Genomic DNA, 22336 nt, shown 5'->3' on the forward strand with positions numbered 1-22336 from the left:
TTCCTAAAAAAATAAAATAAACCAAAAAAAAAATCCCTCTAAAATCTACAGCAATATTATAACTGGAAAAAAGGTCCATTTTCTCTGGTTCGTCAGTATAAAAGGTTCCTTTATTTATATATATTTCAGTTTCTAAGAGGCAAGTTTCCTATCTTGCTCATCTTCTCATGTATGGTCCATTGAGAGACTGCTTGGGCACCCCAGCAGCGTTCATGTAGCTGTGATGGGAAGGGCCAGTGTACATCATGTTCCCATGAGGGTTTGGCTGCATAGGCTGCTGGGGGTAGGCCTGGCTGCCCATCATTCCCATCTGCATCTGCATAGGATACTGTGCTGTCTGGTTCATGTAGGCAGGGTTACTGTGGTAACTGCTGTTCATCATGGGCTGCGTCATCCGGTAGCTGTTCATGGCGTTCAGGGTGTTCATATTCATGGAGTTGACGTTGTAAGGGGCGGTTGGCATGAGGTTGACTCCCATGTTCATGCCCCTCTGGACAGCCAGGGTGCGGGGCCCGGCCTGCATGGCCACTGCGGGAGGGCTGCGGCCATAGAGCTGCTGCTGGTGCGCGGTGGCGGAGGGCAGCGGCGCCGACTTGGAGCGGATGGAGATGTGCCCCTTGACTGGCATCTGCCCCTGCAGCCTCTGCGTGTGCGGGATGCCGATGTTGGTGGCAGACATGTTGCACTGCAGCAGAGGGGAGGTGAGGTTCATGGTGGTGGAGGCCAGGTTGGGCGGAGGTGTCATGGTGGCTTGTGCTTGCGGTGTGCCTGCCAAGGGGTGAGAGGGAGCGAGCTGGGCCAGGCCTGTGTTGGACAGGGAGACGCTGGTTGCATAGGAGGTCACAGCAGGAGAATGGCTATAAGGCATGGCATGAGGGTCCATAATGGTGTTGGTGAGCTGCTGCAGCTTGGCTAAACTGAACGTGGCTGACGGCTGGGAGTAGCTCCCGGCACCAAAATCCCCTGGGATCCTCTCATAGATGCTGATGTTGCCAGTGCTGCCTGACTCTGGTATCTCCATGATCATGGGTGCTGGGGTGAAGCTGTTGTTCATGCTACACTGAGACAGAGGAGGCTGCTGCTGGGGTGGGGGTGGGGGCTGTGGCTGCTGGGACTGAGGCTGCTGCTGTTGTGGCTGTGTTGTTGGTTGCTGGTTACTTGGAGGCCTCTCCACTACACAGCTCTGAGGGGACTTGATGTTGCAGTTTGCTGCAGGCTGGACAGTGTTCTGCTGCATCATGCTGCAACTGCTGCCAATGTTTGCCATTTGCTGGGTGACAACACAACTGTTCTGGGTGAGGCTGCTGGAAGAGGAGAGTCCTCCATAGGAACAGCTGCTCTGGGAAGAGTTATTTCCACAGATGCTGCCTCCCATCGTGGAGTCGTAGCTGCTGGGGTTTTCATAATTCTCTGTAGTGCTCTCAATGCTGCCAAGGTCACTGAAGCCACTATCCACCACCTGCTGAGAGTGGTCTGATACTGAAGGCACATCCATCATGGGGCTGGTCTCCATGTTCTGCATAGAGGGTGCGGACAGGGATCCTTGCTCAGGGCTGATCTGGGTGTAGCTGCTCTCCAGAGCAGGCACGTTGGGGCTGCTGACAGACCGAACAGACTGGCTGGGGTGGGACTGCACAGAGGAAATGGGACTGTTGTGTTCTGAGGCCTGGCAATCTTCAACCATTGAGATCTGAGGTTCCTCCTCAGTCTGGGTGTAACTCTGCAAAGTATGACAAGCTGCAAGAGTCTCCTCACAGTCCTGGTAAGCTACATCATGCTCGTTGCTTTCCTCCTGTGTCAAGGACTGGACTGCTTGAACAGTCTCCAGATCTAGTTCACTATGAGGAATCTCTTCCTCTTCCTTTAATTCAATTAATCCTTCTTTATTACTTTGCTCTTCTTCATGATCATCCTCAGATCCAGGGACATGGTCTGAGCCCACCGACGTCTCATTGGAAGCCTGCTCTTCCTCAGAGTCTGCCTCAGTTTCATCTTTTTCTTTTGCATTTTCCCTGCTGCTTGGTATGCTTGTTTCTAAAAAACACTCTTGCACCTGAGGCTCCTCCTTCACCCCTTCTCTAACAGGCTGTTCCTCCAGTTCTTTTTTCTTTACAGACTCCAGATGACCGTCATCTTCATCATCAGCATCATGATCTTCATTTTGATTTGTCACTACTGCAACCTCCTCTTCTTCCTCATGGTCATGCTCAGGTTCATCCAGTTCTTGCTGTTCTTCTTCTGATTGCCTTTGCTCCTCCAAAACCCGTGGCTTCTCCTCCACCTCCTCTTCTATCTCAGGCTCCTTTACTTCTGGCACTGGACTGCTGTTGCTGTCCACAGGGGAAACTGCTCTTACTTCACTGCTGGCTGTATCTTCTTCTTCTCCCTCCCCTACCTCTTCAGCTTCCATAGCTGCATCTTCCTCTTTCCTCTCCTCAGGAAGAGGCAGCTCTTCCTTCTGCTCCACACTTTCTTCTTGATCTGAAAGTTTGGGCTTACGCCCTAATTTTGAATTGGCCACCACTGCCTCAATTCCCTCTTCATCCTCAGCTGCTGGTGGCACCTTCTCCCGGTTCAGTTTGAAACCTGGTTTCCGACCAGGTCTCTTCTTCCAGTGGACTGGCTTCCGGCTTTTCCCTTTTGGCCATCCCTTCTTCTTTTTCATGGGGGTAGAAGCATCTGGCTCGAGTGAAGAATCCTTTGCTTCACATTTCCTCAGCATAGATAATGGTTTTGGAGTTGAGTTACCTGAAAACACAAACCAAAAGACACTGTTCAAATGTCTGTGTTTGAGCTAAGCAATCAGGGAAGCTTCCCCCAGCATTCCCATCACGTTCACCTCCCTTACCCATCAACACCAGCTCAGAGATTTATTGTGAAGGGTAACAAGAAGGATCAAGGGCTGCTCATTAGCAATCACACTGCACATTACATTTTCAAAGAGCATCAATGCTTTCAAGATTTGGCATGGTCAGGGATCTGAACCTTTCATGCACCTGGCAAATTAAACTCTGGGCTACAGCATGAGGACCTGGGAAGACTCAGCTCCCATGGCAAGTTTTGGTTATCTATGATGTTCAGAAATTAAAATGTCCTAATGCAGGGCAGCATGAGAATCTGCAATAAAAGCATGTTGCCATTTAGAGCTGTATTTTGTGAAAAAGGAAATACTTTCACTTTCTTTGCATGACTTCTGCTTTTAAACACCAACAGAAATACACAGCTGACTAAATTCAGCTAGGTTAATATTTTTCTAAATCTGAGAAATTATGAGAAGCATTCTGGAAACGTTCTGGGTATTAAAAAAAAGAATTTAAAACAAATACTCAATCCAAAACTCAACAGCTCCTTGAAGTTACCTGTAAAACAAATATTGAAATGTGAATAAAGCCATCAATTAACGAGTTTGTTCCACCAATGATTGTTTTTATTAGGGGACAACAGCACCATGCTTCTGTCACACACTTCTTCATCTGTATCTGTGTGACTGCCTTGCACTCTGTAGCCCATCAAAAGGGCAGAACGCACCAGAGCCACCATGGAAATTACTGATGGAGCATCTCAGTGACAGATGTTGCTTCTGAACTGTCAGTGCCCTCTAAGTAACCAGCTCCAACCAAGTAATTTTATTTTATGAATTGAAGATTCAGAGAACTTGAAGAAGATCTGAGAAGCTGAGAGGCAGGATGTGCCATGTGCTGAAGAACAGGATCTCAAAAGAGACAATTAATTATTTCTCTTTGTTATGTAAACCTAAGGGCTCTCCAATTAATTTCTGGAAGTGACCCTGATGCATAGGTTCTTCCACAATCACAGACATCAATCCCACTAGGAAAGCTGAATCAAAAGGATACCCTGTCAGCAGGTCACTGCTATTAAGACAGTTAAAAGCATGCCCCACATTTTCTCAAGACTTGGGAATGCTTGAGGCTGCTTTGCCTGGCAATTTATGCCTCATCCTTCATTTTAGCTTGAAGTTACAAGAAAAGATAAGCAGCTTGCTCCATCCTGAGCTAGCACCATCCAACCCTTGTTGCCACACCGCCTCTAGCAAACCTCCAACAGCACAGCACCAAACATACCGTTAGTGTCATCAGACTCCTCCTCGTCTTTGGACTTCCTTTTAGAGGAGGGCCTGTGCCTGAGTGTGTCTGCTGGGGCTAAGTGCCGAAAGTATCCACTGGGCAAAAGTTCATTCTCCTCTTCTTCGTCCTCCTCCTCCTCTTCCTCCTCCTCGATCTCGAAGGTAGGCTCTAATCGGGGCATTGGTCGCTCAGAGTCAGAGTCCTCAAAGGGCTCATCCAGCACTTCCGTGGTCTCCGAGATGGTCTCAGTGACGACGCTGCTGTTGTGGTGCTTGCGCTTGCGCACTCGCCTCTTGCGGTGGAGAATTGGCTTCTGGAACGGAAGGTGAGAAGAGAAGAGAAGACACCTTATCACATGCAGCAAATAGAGAAACCATGAACAGAAGAGTTCAGGCATCTAAGCAGGACCAGAGGGCTCCCTTCTGGAATCCAGACTTCCCTGGGAATACTGACTGGCACATCATCCAGTTCCAACCCCCTGCCATGGGCAGGGACACCTCCCACCAGCCCAAGTTGCTCAAGGCCTCATCCAAATTGGCCTTGTACACCTCCAGGGATGGGGCAGCCACAACCTCCCTGGGCAAGCTGTTCCAGAGTCTCCCAACCCTCACTGTGAAGAATTTCTTCCCAATTTCTACAGATGCCACCTATATACTTCATGCACCTCTCAGTAATGATCCAATCTGAATTACACAAGACGCAAGGCTCTCACCTTCCGTTTTAATGTTGGCTTGGTGAGAATAGGTGGAGAGCTTGACCGAGGACTCACAGGCTCATCATCCTCCTCCTCACTGCTCTCACTGAAACACCTCAGAAGGGCCCTGTCACTGTCACTGTAGCGCCGGGGCAGTCTGTCACAGTCCTCTGGGAACCTGCACTTGAGTGGCTCCGTGTCCTTCTTCAGCTGTCCCCTCCACCTCTCCATGCCTTCACTGTAGCGCCGCCGGGGAACAGCTGAGTTTTCCCCTTTGCTGCACTGTCCCTGGGGAGCTGCAGGCTGCTCCTCATCTTCGGCATAGCGGCTTCTCGAGGCTGGAGACTTCTCCTCGCACTCTCCACACCTTCCCTGCAAAGCTGCCGACTTCTCCTCGCAGTCACTGCAGCGGCCTCGGGAGGCTGCTGACTTCTCCTCGCACTCACTGCAGCGCCCGCTGGGCACTGCGGCTTTGTCCTCTGCGGGCAGGAGCTGCTCCTGCTCACAGAAGGCTTCCCGAAGCTTTTTGCCTTTGCGGTTCCATCGGCCTCTCCGTGAGGGCTGACTGTTTGCAGGAAGACTGTCCAGGGGGAAAGTGTGCTTGTTTGGCCGGGCAGAGTTGGCTGGAGCAATGATGTCTGGCTTTTTTTCACTCTCTGGAGGTGAGTAAGGCTCTTGCTCCTTCTTCTCCCACGAGATAGATTTTACCATCTGATAGAAACAAAAAACAGATTTCACACTTCACAGAGTGTACTGGGTTGGAAGGGAACCTCAAAGGTCATCTTGGGCAACCCCCTGCAGTCAGCAGAGACATGCCCAACTAGTTCAGGTTGCTCAGGGCCCCATCCAACCTTGCTTCCTGCAGAAGAATCTCTTCCTAAGGTCTCATCTAAACCCAGCTTTTTCCAGTCTGAAGCCATAACCCCTTGTCCTGTCACTCTGCAGGTTCAAAGAGCCTTTTTACTCCTTTCTGAGGTAGTCTTTACCATTTCTCTAGACTGTGCTTCCCTGTTTATGGTTTAAGACACAAACTACCCACCGTAGACTGTGCTGCTTTCTATGATCACGCCAAAGCCCAAGCTTGCATTTGAAATCTGATTAGCACTGCCAGTACAAGCACCAAATGTGCACTACAGAAGTAACAGATTCACTCTTACACTGGTCTCTGAATCCTTTTCCTTTTGCTGCTGCTGTTCTTCATTTTCTCCATCCTCTGTTTCCTCTTCCTCATCTTCAGAGACCACAGAGTTGGAGACTATGACAGGTGTCCAACGCAGGCACTCTGCATCCACGTCTATGTGCCTGACGTTGGTTCTGAGCTTTGCCATGTGCTCCTGGATGAGCTTCTCCCGACGGATGATCACAAATCTAAACAGCAACAGGACTCTGATCAACAGCAGGCCACAAACAGGACAGGCTACCAGTGAAACAGAGCATAAGACTGCAGAACAATGTGTGTGCTGCCATGAGTGACTTCAGAGAGCACAGAAAGCCCATTAAAATTGGACTGTGCTGTCAGACTACCACAGAAAGCACCTTGAAACTGAGGAAACGTGAAATTCTTTCCACTTCTTCTTAATGAGGAAGCAATTACTCTTCCATGGGTAACATTCAGCTGTAGAGTGCCCCTTTTACTAGGTGTTAAATGCACTTGGAGAAGAGGCAACATAAGGTGAGAGATATTGAATGGTAATAAAAGGACTGCTTTAAAACTTAACAGTCCCATTGCCAGAGAGGATTTTATTTAGGAGGCTGGCAGTAATATAATTGTTAAAATAAATATACATGTGTGAAACAGGACACAAAACACAGGTGGAAATCCCATGCAACTTTAGCACTGAACAACTCATGTCACACAGGAGCATCATAAATCACTACAGCCAGCATTGGGACACTTGAGTGTCCAAATCCAGCTTATGAGATGTGACTTGTCCGCAGCACCACTCAATTCCATTCAAATGCATTTCCAAAGAGGTTCAGATGTAACAGGACTCCTCCACTCACTGATCACTGCGGAAGTCGAGCATCCGTAGGTGGTGCAGAGTGGAGGTGATGTCTTGAGGGCAGATTCCAGTCAGCTTACTCAGCTTCTTGATGCTCAGCTGCTTGTCACGTTGATGGTAAAGGCACTCCAATATGACACTTTTCCAGTAAGCCATGTACGAGAGGCGCCCCAGGTCCGATAGGGGCTTCTCTGGGGACCCTGCTTGACCCTCACGCTTTGAGAGCAAATAGCCTGAAGACAGATGAGAAATAAGAGACAGAAAATTAGCATCTAGAGCTTCTATATCCATCCCAGCTTCTACAAAGGCATTTTTCCAGAAAGCAGCTGAATGCTGCCTACAAGACAGAGATGATCATTTTGAAGGATCTACTGAGCAGCCTGGCCAATCATTTTTTGGGGTTCAAACTCCTGTTATTCAATGCCAGAGCATGAGATTTGTAACCTCCATTGTCCCCAGACTCTGGCTGTGGGCAATGCCACGAGATGGCAGCAGTTGTGTGTCTAGAAAACCGCACTAAAGCTGTGGTACACAAACAGAATGCTGAGTGTCATAGAATGGCTCAGAGCTCAGCTTAGAGCTCACCTACTGCAACCTCCCCACCATGGGCAGGGACACCTCTCAACTAGACTCAGCTGCTCAAGGTCTCACCCAACCTGGCCTTGAACACCCCAGTGAGGAAGCATCCTCCCACAGTAAAATCTTTCTTTAAAATATAAAAAGACAAAGACTACAAAAAAAAAGTGAAAAAAAAGTTCCTTACTGAAGTCAATTAGGAACCTGCCATAGCCCTTACGCTGGTATTGTGGAAGAATCATTATACAGGAAACATTGTACTTCTGCTGGCAGTGTTTTTCCTGTTGGAAAAAAAAAACCAAAACAGCACATTAAAAGAGAAGAAAAAGAGACCAGAAGTTATTCTGTAGCAAAAGCTGATACAGAAAACTACAAAATCTCTAAGGAACAGTGCACAGAAGCCAAGTAAAGACTAGGAGGAGAATAAAACGCTTCTTAACACATCATTTCAGTTCAGAAATACAAAAAGAATGAAATCTTGTCCTAACTACCACCATCTTAGATACAATACTGCAGACACCACAGGCTGCAGAGCAGATAAAGCTCAAAGCAGAAATCTGAACAAATCCAGGTGGGGATTGAAACTCTCCAGAGAAGGAGACTCCACAACCCCTCTGGGCAGCCTATTCCTGGGCTCCAGCACCCTCACAGCAAAGAAGTTTCTCCTTCTGTCAAGGTGGAACTTCCTGGGGTCCAGTTCGTAACTGTTGCCCCTGAAGAACTGAGATTTTTCAGCTACTAGCTGCAGATCCAGTTCCTTGGAGGATCCAAGCTCTTCAACATTATCAGGAAATCTGGGGGTCTTCGAATGCAACATCAATAAAATCTACTTGCAACAGATACATAATGTGTGATACAGAATGTAAGGGCTTAAAGGAGAACAATTTAAAGCCTCTGCAGCAGCATTTGTCACCATGGCAAATGCAGTTCCAAGTCTGAAGTACCCAAATACTTACCTTGGAAAAGTAGCCAACAAGGTGACAGCCCTTGACATCATTCTGTGTCAGCACGTAGAAGAGAAATGGCTCCACGTCATAGTAAAGAGTCTTATGGTCCAGGAAGAGTTTGGCTAACAAGCACAGATTCTGGCAGTAGATAGTGCTGACATTGCCATCAACCTTACAGAAAGGAGGAGAACTTCTGTCACTCCATGGAATCATGGAATGGTTTGGCTTGGAAGGGACCTTTCAAGGTCATCTAGTCCAAGCCCTTCCCTTTGCAGAGGGAGCCCTCCCACATTTCATGGCTGAATGATCTATACAGGAGGTCAGCTCCCACTGCTTAATTCTTCACTCTTAGCAACTGAATGTTTCCACAATGAAGATTTTCAGAGCTATGGAATAGTTACCACATTGTTCAGTGCTAACTCCCCTATGAAAGTGAGAGGTTTACTTTTCTAACTTACCTCAAAGACTGAAATATTGTTTTTCCTGTAAATTTCATTGGCTGGAGGATGAAACCAGCCACATTTTTTCATATGCTGTTGGAGAATAGTTCTGCTTTTCATATACTTGAGACAGAATTCACAAAGGTACAACTTGGGTAGCCTATAAGCAAAGATAAAATAAGATCAGAGACTGAAGACACACACTTTTGTAGAGAATTCCTCACTCCTGCAGACAGAGAACTTGATGAAAACAAACCAAGCAGATACTGGCTTTGTTTTTGTGCTTGTCAGGCACTAGGACACAGAATTCCCAGACTGCCAGGTTGGGAAGGACCCCAAGGATCATCAGGTCCAACCGTTCTAGGTCACAGCAGAGCTGCAACGAGCTGGGCCCAGCACCCTGGCAAGCTGAGACTTCAAACTGCCCAATGGAGGGGACTCCACTGCTTCCCTTGGGAGGTGATTCCAGTGTCTGACTGTGCTCACGGGCAAACATTTTCTTCTGGAGTCCAATGGGAATCTCTCCAGCAATAACTTGTCCCCATCACCCTGAAGGGGTATAAGCTACTCCTGGGGAGACTCTGTGTACTTTGCTTCTGTCCTACACTCAGAATCTTCTTAAGACTTCAATGCCTGCTGGAGTAGAGCTTTGCCATAGACACTGAAGCAAAGGAGAATGTGCTCATACCTGGAGTATTCCTGTGGATATGGGGAGGAGTACCAGGTCTGGATTTCATACTTGCCAAATTCAATGACAGAAGGGCATCGGACTTGTGGATCAGGAGGCCCAGTCACTCCTACTTTCTATGCAAGGAGAAAAAAACACTTGTCATGAATTTCCAAGTGAATGACTTCTAAATTAAACTAAACTAAAACATTCTTATCAACATTCTTATCTACACAATGCATCCTACTTGAACTCAGAAAGAATGAGGAAGATGCAGATGCTGTTTTCTGACACTAAGAACCAGTTCCAGTCACACTTGAGCAAGCATGGGAGTCACAGAAGGGAAGAAGTAGCCAAATGAAGTCTCTGAGCTTACTACCTGCACATGATCCACAACCACTTCATTCATTTTTTTCCACCATCAGTGTATAGATTTATTCCTTACACTTCTCCTTTCATCTTAGGTTACCCTACTACCATGGAAAACCCCTAAGGCTTTCTGGATGCACACCTTAACCTCTTCTGCTCTTCAGCTCTCAAGGTCATTTCCCCACCACTCTCAAGCAGCACAAACCAAGCGTATTAGCTTCTATGACAGATTGACTCAACTGGAGTCTGCATTTCTTGCTGGGGGCTTTTGGTTTGTTTAAATTTCCTTTATGAATACTTACTGCCAGACTCTGAAACTTTAACTTTACCTGCAGTGCTTGTTCCTGAATATCTCTGAACAGCTCCATGTCTTTCTCGGTTAAGACATCCTGGCTCCCAAAGAAACGCTCTTCATTTTCCTGTTTTCCATCCCAGCCATCCTGATTGTCTGTAAAAGAGAGAGAAAATTGTCTTCACCCTCATTTCCAAAGGAGCAGCTGCTTTTTAGTGCAGCAACAAACATCTTTTGGATGCATTCAAACACTGCACCAAGGGTTTTTTTTTAAATGGGATTTTGTATTCACATTTGGGACTACAAAGGAAGAACCAGTTCTGGATTTGTGACCATGGAAGAAGTATTATCATGTATTTGACCAGGTCTCAAACTCACCACTTAGGCATTTACAGTATGATGAAGGCATCTGTAACAGTGAGACTGTTTGGGATAAATGGTTTACCACTATGCCTGCTTCCCACAAACAAGGATCACAACCTAAACCAGGAGACTTATCTTTACCACCCAAGAATCATTCCTTCCACACAAAAAAGAAAAAAGCAAACAAACCCCACAGGACACTTAACTCACCCCCAAAGTATTAAGACACAGGATTGTCCTTCCAGCAGCAGCCAGGCTAAAGCACGCAACTATTCTAAACCTTGCATGTTATTGGAGAGGATTTTCCACTGCTTGCTTAGGAACAATTCAAACTATGAAACTATTCAACATGACTGCAAAGATCTGAATACAGAGATTAAATCAAGATCCAGTCACAGATTAATGTCTCAAGCTAGAAAAGAAAACAAGGAAAGCAGAGGTGTGTTCAAAGGAAGGGATGCTCTCTGGCAAGAAGGTGCCAAACTGCACAAAGCAGGCTCCTCTGTGGTGAGAAAATTCAGAAGCATTTGCATGCAAGCCTGTACTATAGATTGGAAACTCATGGCTCTGCCAGGCTGCTTTTCATTATCTGTTTCCCATTCCATACTTCTAAATCACTATTCTTATTTTCATTAACTTCTACATTACTTCTTCAAATGTCACATTACTTAGCACATTTTCAGGGCTACCTGCAAGCCCCTTGTTCCCAAAAGCCACTTTACATCACAGTAAACCTTTAATCCCTCATCACAGAATCACAAAACCTCGTCACCACACAGAGAGGCAAAGGTCTCTAGGCTTGCTTCCTCTTTCCAACTGGCACTCTCCCTCAATGCAACAGGTAACTGTATTTTAACTTTCAGCTCAAAGTTTCCAGCCTCTAGCAATTTTAGTCACTTATACATCCTAGCCTTTGAATGTTTTCTTGGTGTACAAGATACTTACATTGGCAGGGTGAAAAATCTTTACCTGTGGGCCATTCTGAAGTGCTAGATTTCCTGGTACCCTTTTTCCTGATCCTATACTGCTGAGAATAGTCTACCACTTCCCCTCGAGCTTTTCGGCCATCAGGGGACGGGGTGAAGAATTTAGTAAGGCCATCTATGAGCCCTTTGGTTTTCTTGTTAAACTTCAACGTGGCACTGCCATCTCTGCAGAAGTCCAACCCATCTGTCTGCTCCAGGTATCCTCCTTCTGACGATGCTGACTGGCTGGACAGAGTGATCTTACGCTTCCGACCCCGACCAGGGCCAGTTCGAACTTTGCTGAAAGGGCCTTTTGATCTAAAGAATGAGAAGGGGAAAGGTATGGTCAGAAGGTTTGGTAAAGCAAAATTAATCTCTAAGGATTAGTTCAAAACTCCTCCTTCCCAAGACTTACGTTGTGTTTTGGTTCTTTAACCTGTTTTTGGGCCGTCCTATCGGGTTCGCGTAGCGTCGTTTGATCTGGGCTGCTTTCTTCTGTAACAGCTTTCTTCCTTTCTTCCGGGGCCGACATATTTGACATATCCACATACCTGCAAGACACATATCCCGACACTAAATGCAAGGGACGTTTACATAGGACAAAAAAAAAAAAAGAGAATTACAGGCCCTAGACCTTCCAACAGAAAGGGCAGGAACAGTGCCAAAGGCCCCAGTCATCACACACATGCTCACCTTTTGGCATCCGTGTAAGAGGGGGGTCGCAGCACTCCATGTGGAAGCCACGGTCACACGAGTCACAGAACAGCATGTTGTCCTGTTGAACACAGAGAAATTCAGCTCTCTCTAGATGTGCAGCAGCACCAAGCCCTCCATTCGTCACCCCCTCAGAGAACATGCACACAGTTTCCAGCTACAGACAGCCCATGGGACTTCCCAGGCCTCTGCAAGACCATCAGACTCAAACAAAAGCTGCAGATATTTGACTCTAGAATGATTTTAGCTGGGCAGAACATTCACAAGACTGAGATCTCTTCCCTCAGCCCACACTTCACTGTACTCACAGCATTTTTGCCCTGATCTCGACAGGAGCTGCACGTTTTGCACTCAATGCACTGCCACCGCAAGGCCTTCACTCGAACTGTCAACTCTGGAGAGAACTTCAAACAGGACGGATGACCTACAGTCAAGGAGAAAGTCATAGAAGCCATGGCTTGAGCTGCAAGACACCTTCAAGATCATCTAGTTCCAACCCCCCCCAGCCATGGGCATTACACCTCACAATAGGTCAGGCTGCTCAAAGCCTCATCCACATGGTCTTAAACACCCCCAGGGATGAGCCCTGAGCAGGCTGCCCAGGGAGGTTGTGGAGTCTCCTTCTCTGGAGACTTTCAAGCCCCATCTGGATGCGTTCTTATGTGACCTGCCCTAGGTGAACTTTGGCAGTGGGTCCCTTCTCACCCCTGCCATTCTAACAGGCTCTTGTCTCAAGAGCAGCAGCACTGTAAATGGTCACCTACCACTGTTGCCACAGTCAGCACAAGAGATGAGCTCTTCAGGCTTCTTCTCCCGATTTTGCTCTTTTGTACCAAGGCAGAAACTGCAGATTGGGATTGGTTCAGCAACCGGCTGTAAGGGAGACAACAGAAGCACTGAGGAGATCAAGGGAGCATACCACAATATACCAAACCACATAGGCATGTATTTCACATGTAAATAGCATGCAATATGCACCCTGCCTCTCAGATATTAGGTGGTTCTCACCACTGTTACTGCATTAACTGTAACCTGAATACAAACTGGAACTCCAAAACCAAGAGACATAATCCCACATCTTAAAAACAAATGAGCTGCAGGTTGGGGGAATAAAGAATAAGATTGTACTAGGATTCAAACTGGTTTAGAAGAATTAAATAACTTGGAATGTGGAAACCAAGCTACTCCTCCCCAGCTCCTGTGTGAGAATGTGTTCTGCTAAGTATAGAGAGATTTCAGTGCTGCTGTGTTTGCTCAGCAAAGAACATCCTGGCAAGTGCAAAACGCAAGCACACAATGAAAGATTGGTGAAAACAAGACTGGAAGCAGCCAGCTCGGTTTCATACTGCAAATTTTTGGCAGACAGTCAACTCCTTCTGCTGTTTTTCTTGCAAGCACATCTATCTGTGTGATGTCACCAGATTCAGCGAGGGAGGGAGCCAGAACAAATCGGACTGACAGAGTCTTCAGCCTGCCAGCCTCTCAGCACATGTTGTTACTATACAAAGGGTGTCTAGAAGCCAAACGCACTCTATAGATTCAAACTGCAGCCCCTTCTGAAGGCGACTATGGACAAGTGCCAATGGAAAAGTGGGCACTGAGCAACCTGGTCTAGTGGAAGCTGTCCCTGACAATGCAGGGGGTTGCAAAGAGATGATCTTTAAGGTCCCCTCCAACTTAAACCATTCTATGAATCTATGAATGAATTCACTCTGAGATTCAGCACTCCAATCAAAACACCTCATTACTACAGATCCATCACTGAGTCTCAAAGACTGGGAAGAAACCCAATGCCTTTTCTGACCACCTCTATGACTTGAGGTTAAATTGCTGGGAAACTAGAAGGGTAGGGACAGAATTATCTGCCCTTATTCTTTCTGCTGTTTCTTCCCTTGCTGCATAACAAAGCTACCACTGGAATAAAGTTGTTGTTTATTTGGCAATGTTCTCCCTGTCTGACTGTATTTTAAAGCTTTATAGCAAATAAAGTTCAGAGATGGATCATTCTGTACCTGCCAGCAACTTCCAGCACAGAAAAGCCCAACGAGAGGGATCCAACCAACAGACCAGACTAGTCTCCTGCTTTCTAACCTGCTACCCTATACTCATCTTCTGCTGAGAACTCTATCAGAGAATGACATTAACTACTCCCCAGCAATACCCTACCCATGCAGGTACTCATCACAACATCTGATGTCTTCCTGCAGTCAAACTTTGCCTCCAAGTAACCATTACTCCAAACATTGCCAAAGCCCCTCTTGGTATCATCCCACATCACATCACCCTAAGTGCACTGTCTCGTAGCTGTCCATGACAGTAACACCTCTGACATCTTTACATTCACCCTATTACTGAGAGCTACTTCATCTGTTCACTAATCGAGTGAATCAAGTTCAAAGTAATTTTTTAGCACTCGAGTTTCCAGAGTTAGAGAGAGTACAGATGGAGGCCATCTGTTATCAACCACAATTTTTTTTTTTTTTTGAGACAGAACTACAGCCTTCCACACAACCAGCTGGAAGAGAGTGAATCCTAATTCTCCTCCAGCTGGAAGCCAAAGCTTGAAAAGCGTCCTTGGAGAGCAAGGGTGAGCTCTCAAAATGTAATTGCAATGCTCTGGTTGCAGCTCGTTTATGTACTCCACCCAAAACAAAGCAGTCAAATTCCTTACCAGCAACGGGACAGCCCCTTGCTTTAAGAGATGAATTAACAGTTACTGACCTAAACCAGGTACAACACAGCAATACCTGTCAGATACAAAGACCTTCAAAACAACTATGATGGCCTCAAAGCATGTGAGCTTTCTGAAAAGAAGGGCAACCAAGCTGGTGAAGGGTCCTAAGAACAAATCTTATGAGGAGAGGCTCGGGGAACTGGGGTTGTTTAGCCCAGAGAAGAGGAAGCTGAGGGGAGACCTCATTGCTCTCTACACCTGCCTGAAAGGAGGTTGGAGCCAGGTGGGGGTTGGTCCACTGCACAAGTGCCAGCATACAGGAATTTTTCCTCCAGGAAATGGAAAAACAAACAACTTTTAGAAGTACAAATCCTTTTCTAGTCTGCAAATACACTAATTACACATGAAACAGAAGTGACAATTATACTTTAATCTTTCATGTATATTGAACCAAAGCTTTACTGCAGGAATTGCACAGTAACAGTGGGATGACTTCTTTCAGAGTCTGGCTTGCACAGGATTGCTCATTCCCTACAGATGTCACTGATGGATGGTGACTACATGCCAAATGGTCTTTGCTCCATGCTTATCACCTCTGTGGCTGACCTAATGTGGGAGGTCTGACATCTACACTTCCTCACTTCCAGCTATGCTGAAGGGACAGCACTTGCTTGATACTCACTCAAGGGGCAACTCAAGCATCTTCTCTTTCATTGCACTTTTAGCATGAACAACCTTTACCTTCAGACATTGCAATAATTTGCCATCAGCCCCCCTTATCTCTTCCCACAACAGGGGTAGGTATTGTGAGTATCACCAGTATGTCACCTAACACAGAAGCAACACCAAAGTCAAGTCCAGCAGTTAGTCCAAAATATCACAAGGAATGCAAAAAAAACCCCAAACCCCTGCAATTCCCATTTTGGCTTCTAAACTACAGGAAACTGCAAAGAAATGGTTGCTTGGTTGCTTCCCTAAAGCCTAGGCCAGAGACTTGAAACTGAAATTAAAGACAACTCCTCAGCCATTGTCACTAACAGATGAGCAAACTTCATTACTGGTTTTCTTTTTTGCTTGTTTTCATCCAAGCAGTGTTTTTAGGCCAGGGATTTAAACCCAGCATGTCAGCAGCACGTCATTACTACCTGGTAAACCAGGACACCTTGCCAGGGTTTCCTTGCCCTTGGTATTCACAGAACACAGATAAAAAGACCATAAGATTGGAAAGAAAGCAAATAATATTTACTAAACAAAATTTCTGCAGCACTGCTTTATGATTATTTTGCTAAAAAAAATTAAGCCTCAACCTTCACAGACCTCCAGCAAGACATTCAATTTAGTAATACACAGCAAAATAGGCAGAACTGAATGTTCACTTGTAGGCACCTAAATAAGGTGACACTCCCAGCAAACAGATAAGCATTTGCAGCTCAGTGACAACCTACATCTGAGCAAATGAAAAGAAGAAACATTGCAGGTTTAAGATCTGTAAATCTGGATTATGGGATATATTAAGAGCTCTTAAATGGATGTTTAAGACTAAATAGTGCAAGGAGAAAAGATTAACAACAGAGAATAAGAGACAGATCATTAGGAATTCTGGTTTGGGAGGTTGTTCATCTTGTTGCCAAAACTCTTCAAAGAACCAAGAGAAACATTGTCACAATGTATCTGTACTGAATAATTCCATTAAAGAAGAAAAAAAAAAAAGAAACAAACCCAAACCTAACCAATCCCCCCCAAAATCCTTCACCACTCTCAAGCATCCAGTAAGTCAAGAAAATCAGTGAAGAACAGCAAGATTTTTGCACCTGGTTAGGATAAAACACAAACCAGCACAGCAAAGGAAAATAATCACAGTGTCTTCATTACAACAAAACCAAGGGCAACCCACAAACAATAAAACAAAGGAAAATAAACAAAACCCCCAAAACCATCTTTAAAATGCTGTAAGATACGAACTGATCTTTTGGCTTCCACTGATTTGCCAGTCAATGCTGGCAGAATCTCCATAGATGATGTGATATCTTCGAAATTGCTGAAGAAATTAGTATGAGACTCAGCAGGGGTTACACAGCACAGAGTTAGTACATCAAAAGCAGATATCTAGGATGTCAGTTTCAAACACAAAAATGAAATTAGAAGAATTTACTGAAGAACTCCCTTTAAAAATTGCTGCTCTATCTCCTGTGCTTTGTAATGTTATCAACAAACCTTTCAGTGTTCAAGCCGCTCAGACCCAGGCAGGTGGAAAGGATTTAGGGATCACATCTAACAGCCCAAACCACACACACACACCCCTTGCATGTGTTAACATTCATGCACACACAAGAACCTGAGATGAATAACTTATCAGGGGATAAAAACCCCAAAGCCCAGGCCAAACACAGTATTTATAATAGCCTGTTATCATTCACCACTGCTACATCCCGTTTTAAGAGAACCCCAGGAACCACTTCATCTGCAAGAATATCAAGCTGGTCCTGAGTTTTGGCACATGACAAGAAGGCTGCCTAGGCTGCAAAACACACTGTGTCAACAATAATATGCACAGCTAATATTTTCCACTGTTACTACCACTCTCAATCCAGCTGCCTTCTGTGCCAGGCTTGTTTACTTCCAGTTTTCATACCATTTTACAGCCATACTTATTTTAGTACAGATAAAGTTGGAGAAGTACATAGGAAACATTTGTTGACAGAATACTTACAATTGAAAAAAAAAAAAAAAGAAGGCTAGAGGAAGCTGCTGGAATTTTCAGCATCGGAATACTTCCTACATTCCACCAGCCCACAATGCAATGTCCTGACTAGTTACTAGAGGCCATAGCACAGCTCCCACAGCTAAACCAGAACTTCAGAGAAACTTCACTGGGGATAAAGCAGCTGTGCAGATTTGCTTTCAGGGTGCCTACTCCTCCAGTAAAGTCTTCAAACCTTAACAGATCATCAAGCAGCTCTCTCACCAGAGAGCGAAACTGACTTGAAAGAAACATGAGCAGCACACACTCTAAGAACTCAGCCCTGAAGAGGATTATTTACAACAACAAAAACTTTCTAACACTGCTGAAAAAAATATCTCTGCTATGGAGCGAAAAAAAATTATTTACACATTCTGTAATTCCTGGAGACCAGCAGTGAAAGACAGGAATCACTGCCAAATCGATCTTCCATAAACAAAGACAGATTTCCATTTTACTCTACTGCCACAGTAGCACAAGGACAAGAAAGATACTGACTGGGTGTGAATCTCACTCCACAGCTTCGTGTTCAGGTTAGAGTGGAGGGTCAAGGACCCCAGCCACGGAAGAGGATGGAAGAAAGAAGGGGATAAAAGCATAAAAATAGCAGAAAACAATAGGAAAAAACCTTTGGTTTATGCAACAAACTGTATTTAAGACAGGTAAGGGTTGCACACAAAAGGGGAAATAAATCTGTAATTCCAGCATTTCCAGGCTCTCTACATCCTCTGATCTCACTCTTCTGTTCATCTGCTATATCCCATGTCTCTTTTCTTCCTACTTGGTAACAAAGATGTTCTGGGACAGAAAGTGTTTTTTTTTCATCGTGAAGAAAGCCTTTATGACAGCATTAGGTAGCAACTGCGAATCAGTGCTTCACTGTATTTTCAAGGAAGAAGTCAAACTGGCAGTCAAACAAAAACATCATAATAAGAGATGATCTCAGGTTTTCTTTGCAAATCTACCTCAGCTTAAAGTGAGGAGGCTTACATCTCATGTTTTGCTACCATAGCTGTAGTAAGCCTGTCATCATACATTCAATTCCACTGCACAGTAGCATGAAGAGGTAAATTCCCCACAGCTCACTTGAAGTTTTAAGCCCTAAGCACCAATTACAACCTATCATTCTTCCTCTGATTACACTTGAAAATTTGGGCACAGTAGGATCCTAAATGCACATTAGTCATTCCTAACTTACAGGATGCAAGTTAAACAAACCATTGACCTCACCTTATGACTCTCCACTTAATGACAAGAAAATGCCCATGCAAACCGGGTCTTACCTTATCCTTTTCATGGGGAAGGAGACACACTGGAGGGAGACAGGAAAGAGACTCAAAACTCTCCTTCCCATCAGCATTAGTGGTTGCTTTAGCGTTGAGTTGGTACAGAGGTCCATCTTTAAGGAGCCTGCCATGGCCAACAGCACGTTTGACAGCTAATCGTAATTGCTGGTGAAAAACGGAGGCATTGCTCCCTCCAAATAACGCAGAAACATCTTTCTGACCCTTCAGAAAGCGCTCGATGTTCTTCAAGGATGAGCCACTAGACTCAGCCAAGCCCTCAATTGCCCGCTTGATAAGTTTATTCCAGTCCACGTTTGGTTTACCATCCAACTTGCCATGGTTCCGAGGCTTCGGAAGTGCTATTCTCCCGGGATTATCAGGATCCTTGTAGGAGTTGAGACCCTTGTTGGAGACTTTTAAAATAGTTCCATCTTTAACACTCAACTCTAACTGTTCCAGGACAGTTTTGCGGTCCAAGCCGTGTGAAGATGACACCGCATTGCATATCCTCTCTTCTGAAGGACGCTGTTTTTGCTTCTTTACCTTTTTGATTGCCTCCAAAATCCACTCTGTGTACAGCGGGTTGGCGAGTTTTACCATGGTGAAGAACTCTGTATATCCATAGAGTCGTTATCCTTTATCCCGGTGCTGAACGAGCTTCACACAATGAGAAAACAGATTCTCGACTGATGGGAACCAGCTAACCATAGCATACACGTTTTCTGTTCTGAATGACTTCTCCTTGCTCAAACGTTATTTGCTTTCACACTGAAAAGATGAAAGCAAAACAATTTAGAGATTTCCTCATTCTTCCCAAGAAATCCTCCAAGCTTCAGAGAGATGATTTCCACAAAGGCAGAAAGATTTCAGCGTATCTCACCTCAGCTTCTGCTCTGTACACTCACAGCCAGAAGATAGGAAACACTAGGCCTGGAAGACAACAAGAAGAGAGTTCCAAACAGTTAGGGATAAAAAATAAAAATAGCAGCCAACATTAATTCATTAAATACACAGCAGTTTTAATCCACTACTACAGCTCTGAAATGGTGAAGCAGTACTTAAGGTTTTATCTTTGCTATTGGTAAAGCATGCTATTACTGAAATAACTCCTTAGAACCTAAAGAAAAAAGGTATGTCCTTTTTTGTTTCAATCCTTAAATCAGTATAAATTCAATAGCAAGTTTATATCATTGCTGAGCTCAGCCTAAATTAGCATTTGGGAAAAAAAAAGGCAACCCCACTACAAGAAAAATCTTGTGAAAGCAGCAGCTCTCTATTTTTGCACACAGAAGACACTGCCTGAAACTTCAATAGAAAGCAGTGGGAACAGCCAAGAGTCTTGAGCAAACAGCAAGAAACTTTCAGAGTGTAATCACAGGTCTGATTCCCTCCTGCTATGAAAAGCTTTGACAGTTGTTCCATCAAGGAAAAAAAAATAAAAAAAGGAAACACAGCTGGAGATTGTAATTAAATGTTCCACTTTCAGAGACCACAGCAAAGAAGAATACAACATTATCATCTTCAGGAGAGATGAGGCACACTGCAAACACTTGAGGACAAAGTAACAGGTGACCATACACAATGAAGAGGGAATGCTTATGACATTGCTAATTAAAGATACAGATGGGAGGGGATGAGGCTTGACTTCACAGCCTTTACTTGTCTTCAACAAAGATTTTTGTCTAAGCTTGCTAACCGTGTGTTGTACTGGAGTTCTACTGCAAAAGTACACTGACTGAGAATGATTTATAAACTGTTTATCACAGGGAATAACGATTTTCTGCAAGGGAAATTCTAGTCATGAGCTAGTAGTCAACACAGCTCTCTCATTCTGCTTTCTAGTAAAGTACTGAAGAATTTATCCGCACACAGAGCACATTTGCATACAGACAGACATCAGACTCAATTGCACAGCTCCACACAGCCAGTACTGGAAAGATTCTAAACTACTGTTCAGCCCACAAAAGAAGCAGTGCTTACCTAGAGTTTTCTTTACCCCGCGAACAACAAATGGAAAAGGAAAGACGGTCCCTGAGCCCTGCCTGCCTGGCAAAGGCAGCCGTGCTCCCGGGCTGCCCCAGCAAGCTGGGATTCCGGGGCCGAGAAGGACGCAGCGCTCTGTCCTCAGCACAGCTCCGTGCGCAGGACGTTACGTAACCGCTTGGCCAGGCCGGGGCGATACCGGGACGGTCCCATAGCCGGGATCCCTCGCTCGCTATCTGCGTGACAAGCGGCCCCTGCACCTGCTACCGCTCGTCCCCATCCCTAACCCGGATAGGCCCCGCACACGGCGCCCCGAGAGGCGCACCGCCTCAGTTGAGGGACTTACACCAGCGCAATCGGGAGAAACGGGGCGCAGGCCGCAGCCCCGGCAGCCAGCCGGGCCCCGCACCGTTCTTCATCCCCACGGGGACGGGGCGTGCAGCCAGGCTCCGCGTACCGGTTCGGCCAGGCCCGCGCCCGCCTCAGCCGTGCTCTCTCGCGCCGGAGACAGAGCGAGCTCAGCCCACGGCCCCCCGGCCTGCACCGCTCGCCACATCCGCGCCGCGGCCGCCGCCTCCCCAGAGCGTAGGCCCGGCGGGCCCCAAGGGAGCAGACGGCCGGGCCCGGGCCTGGCGCAGAGCGGCGGCGGGGCCGGAACAGGCCGCGAGCCTGGAGCGCCCGGCGGGCCTTCCCCGTTCCCTGGCCACGGAGCTCGCCAGCCGCCTGTCCCCGAGTTCCCCGGCACCAGGTACCCAAGTCGGGATGGTCCCGTCAGCACTACTTACCGAGGCCTGCGAGAGACGGGAACCGAGAAGCAAAGGCCGGACGGCGGCGAAGCCCGAAACTGACACGGCGGCCATCTTGGGTCCGGAGCTCTGCGGCGGGGGGAGGGGGCGTGGGAGGGGAACAGCCCGCGGCGGGCGGGGGCGCGCACGGGGAACAGCGCGGTGGGGCGGGAGCGGTCGCCGCCGCCGGCGGGAAGAGCCTCGGAGCCGGGGGCTGCGGCAAGCCAGGCCCGCGGTGGGGAGGGGCGGCCAGGCCGCCGCCCTGGGGCCGAGCTGCCGAGGGCCCGGCCCGCGGCGCCATATGGAGGTAGAAGCGTGCGGCGCCGGGGCGGGAAAGCGGCGGCGCTCGATGAAGACTGGCTAGGAATCAACGCTTGAGCGGCAGCGGGGAGCCCTCTGCGCTCCGAAACCTCGGGGCTGCTACCGAGGGTATGGCTACCGGCTGCTCCCACCGCCGAGGAGCAGGCGGGAGGGCTAACGGCCGTGGTCTGGTAATAGACGGTTATCACCTGTAAGGTAAATCCATCTCTTAGGCTCAATGAAGCTCGCCCTGGGTACAGTGACAGTGAGGCTTTTCTCACCTAAGGGTACCAGAGTGATGCAGAATTCTGAAGTGATGATGCCATTAAGTTCAGGGAGTGGGTCTGCCTTTGCCTCTGCAAGCCTGCTCGATCCTTCGGCATCGTTGTGAGGTAATTTGTGTAACTTGATAACAGCTTAGATACATTTCGGTTTGCAGAGTAAAAGCATGCC

General features: G+C 46.6%; 1 protein-coding gene across 2 annotated transcripts; it reads right to left on the minus strand.

Moving 5' to 3' along the window:
- KAT6A (lysine acetyltransferase 6A) lies at positions 1–20834 on the minus strand. 2 transcript variants are annotated; one of them, XM_054396693.1, is made up of 19 exons: positions 20796–20834; positions 19696–19745; positions 18813–19583; positions 12880–12988; positions 12424–12539; positions 12095–12176; positions 11817–11952; positions 11406–11719; positions 10111–10229; positions 9434–9549; positions 8764–8905; positions 8315–8476; positions 7546–7639; positions 6784–7015; positions 5937–6147; positions 4798–5490; positions 4083–4398; positions 1148–2748; positions 1–1072 (listed from the first exon to the last, which is right to left on the minus strand). In XM_054396693.1, the coding sequence occupies exons 3-19, from the start codon at positions 19413–19415 to the stop codon at positions 158–160; spliced, it is 5961 nt and encodes a 1986-aa protein (XP_054252668.1). In that variant the 5' UTR covers positions 19416–19583; positions 19696–19745; positions 20796–20834; the 3' UTR covers positions 1–157. The 2 variants fall into 2 exon arrangements, with proteins under 2 accessions (XP_054252668.1, XP_054252667.1); XM_054396692.1 differs by having other exon boundaries at positions 1–2748.
- Positions 20835–22336: the final 1502 nt, after the last annotated feature.

Source organism: Indicator indicator, chromosome 38, assembly GCF_027791375.1.
Source record: "Indicator indicator isolate 239-I01 chromosome 38, UM_Iind_1.1, whole genome shotgun sequence".
Taxonomy (NCBI): Eukaryota; Metazoa; Chordata; class Aves; order Piciformes; family Indicatoridae; genus Indicator; species Indicator indicator.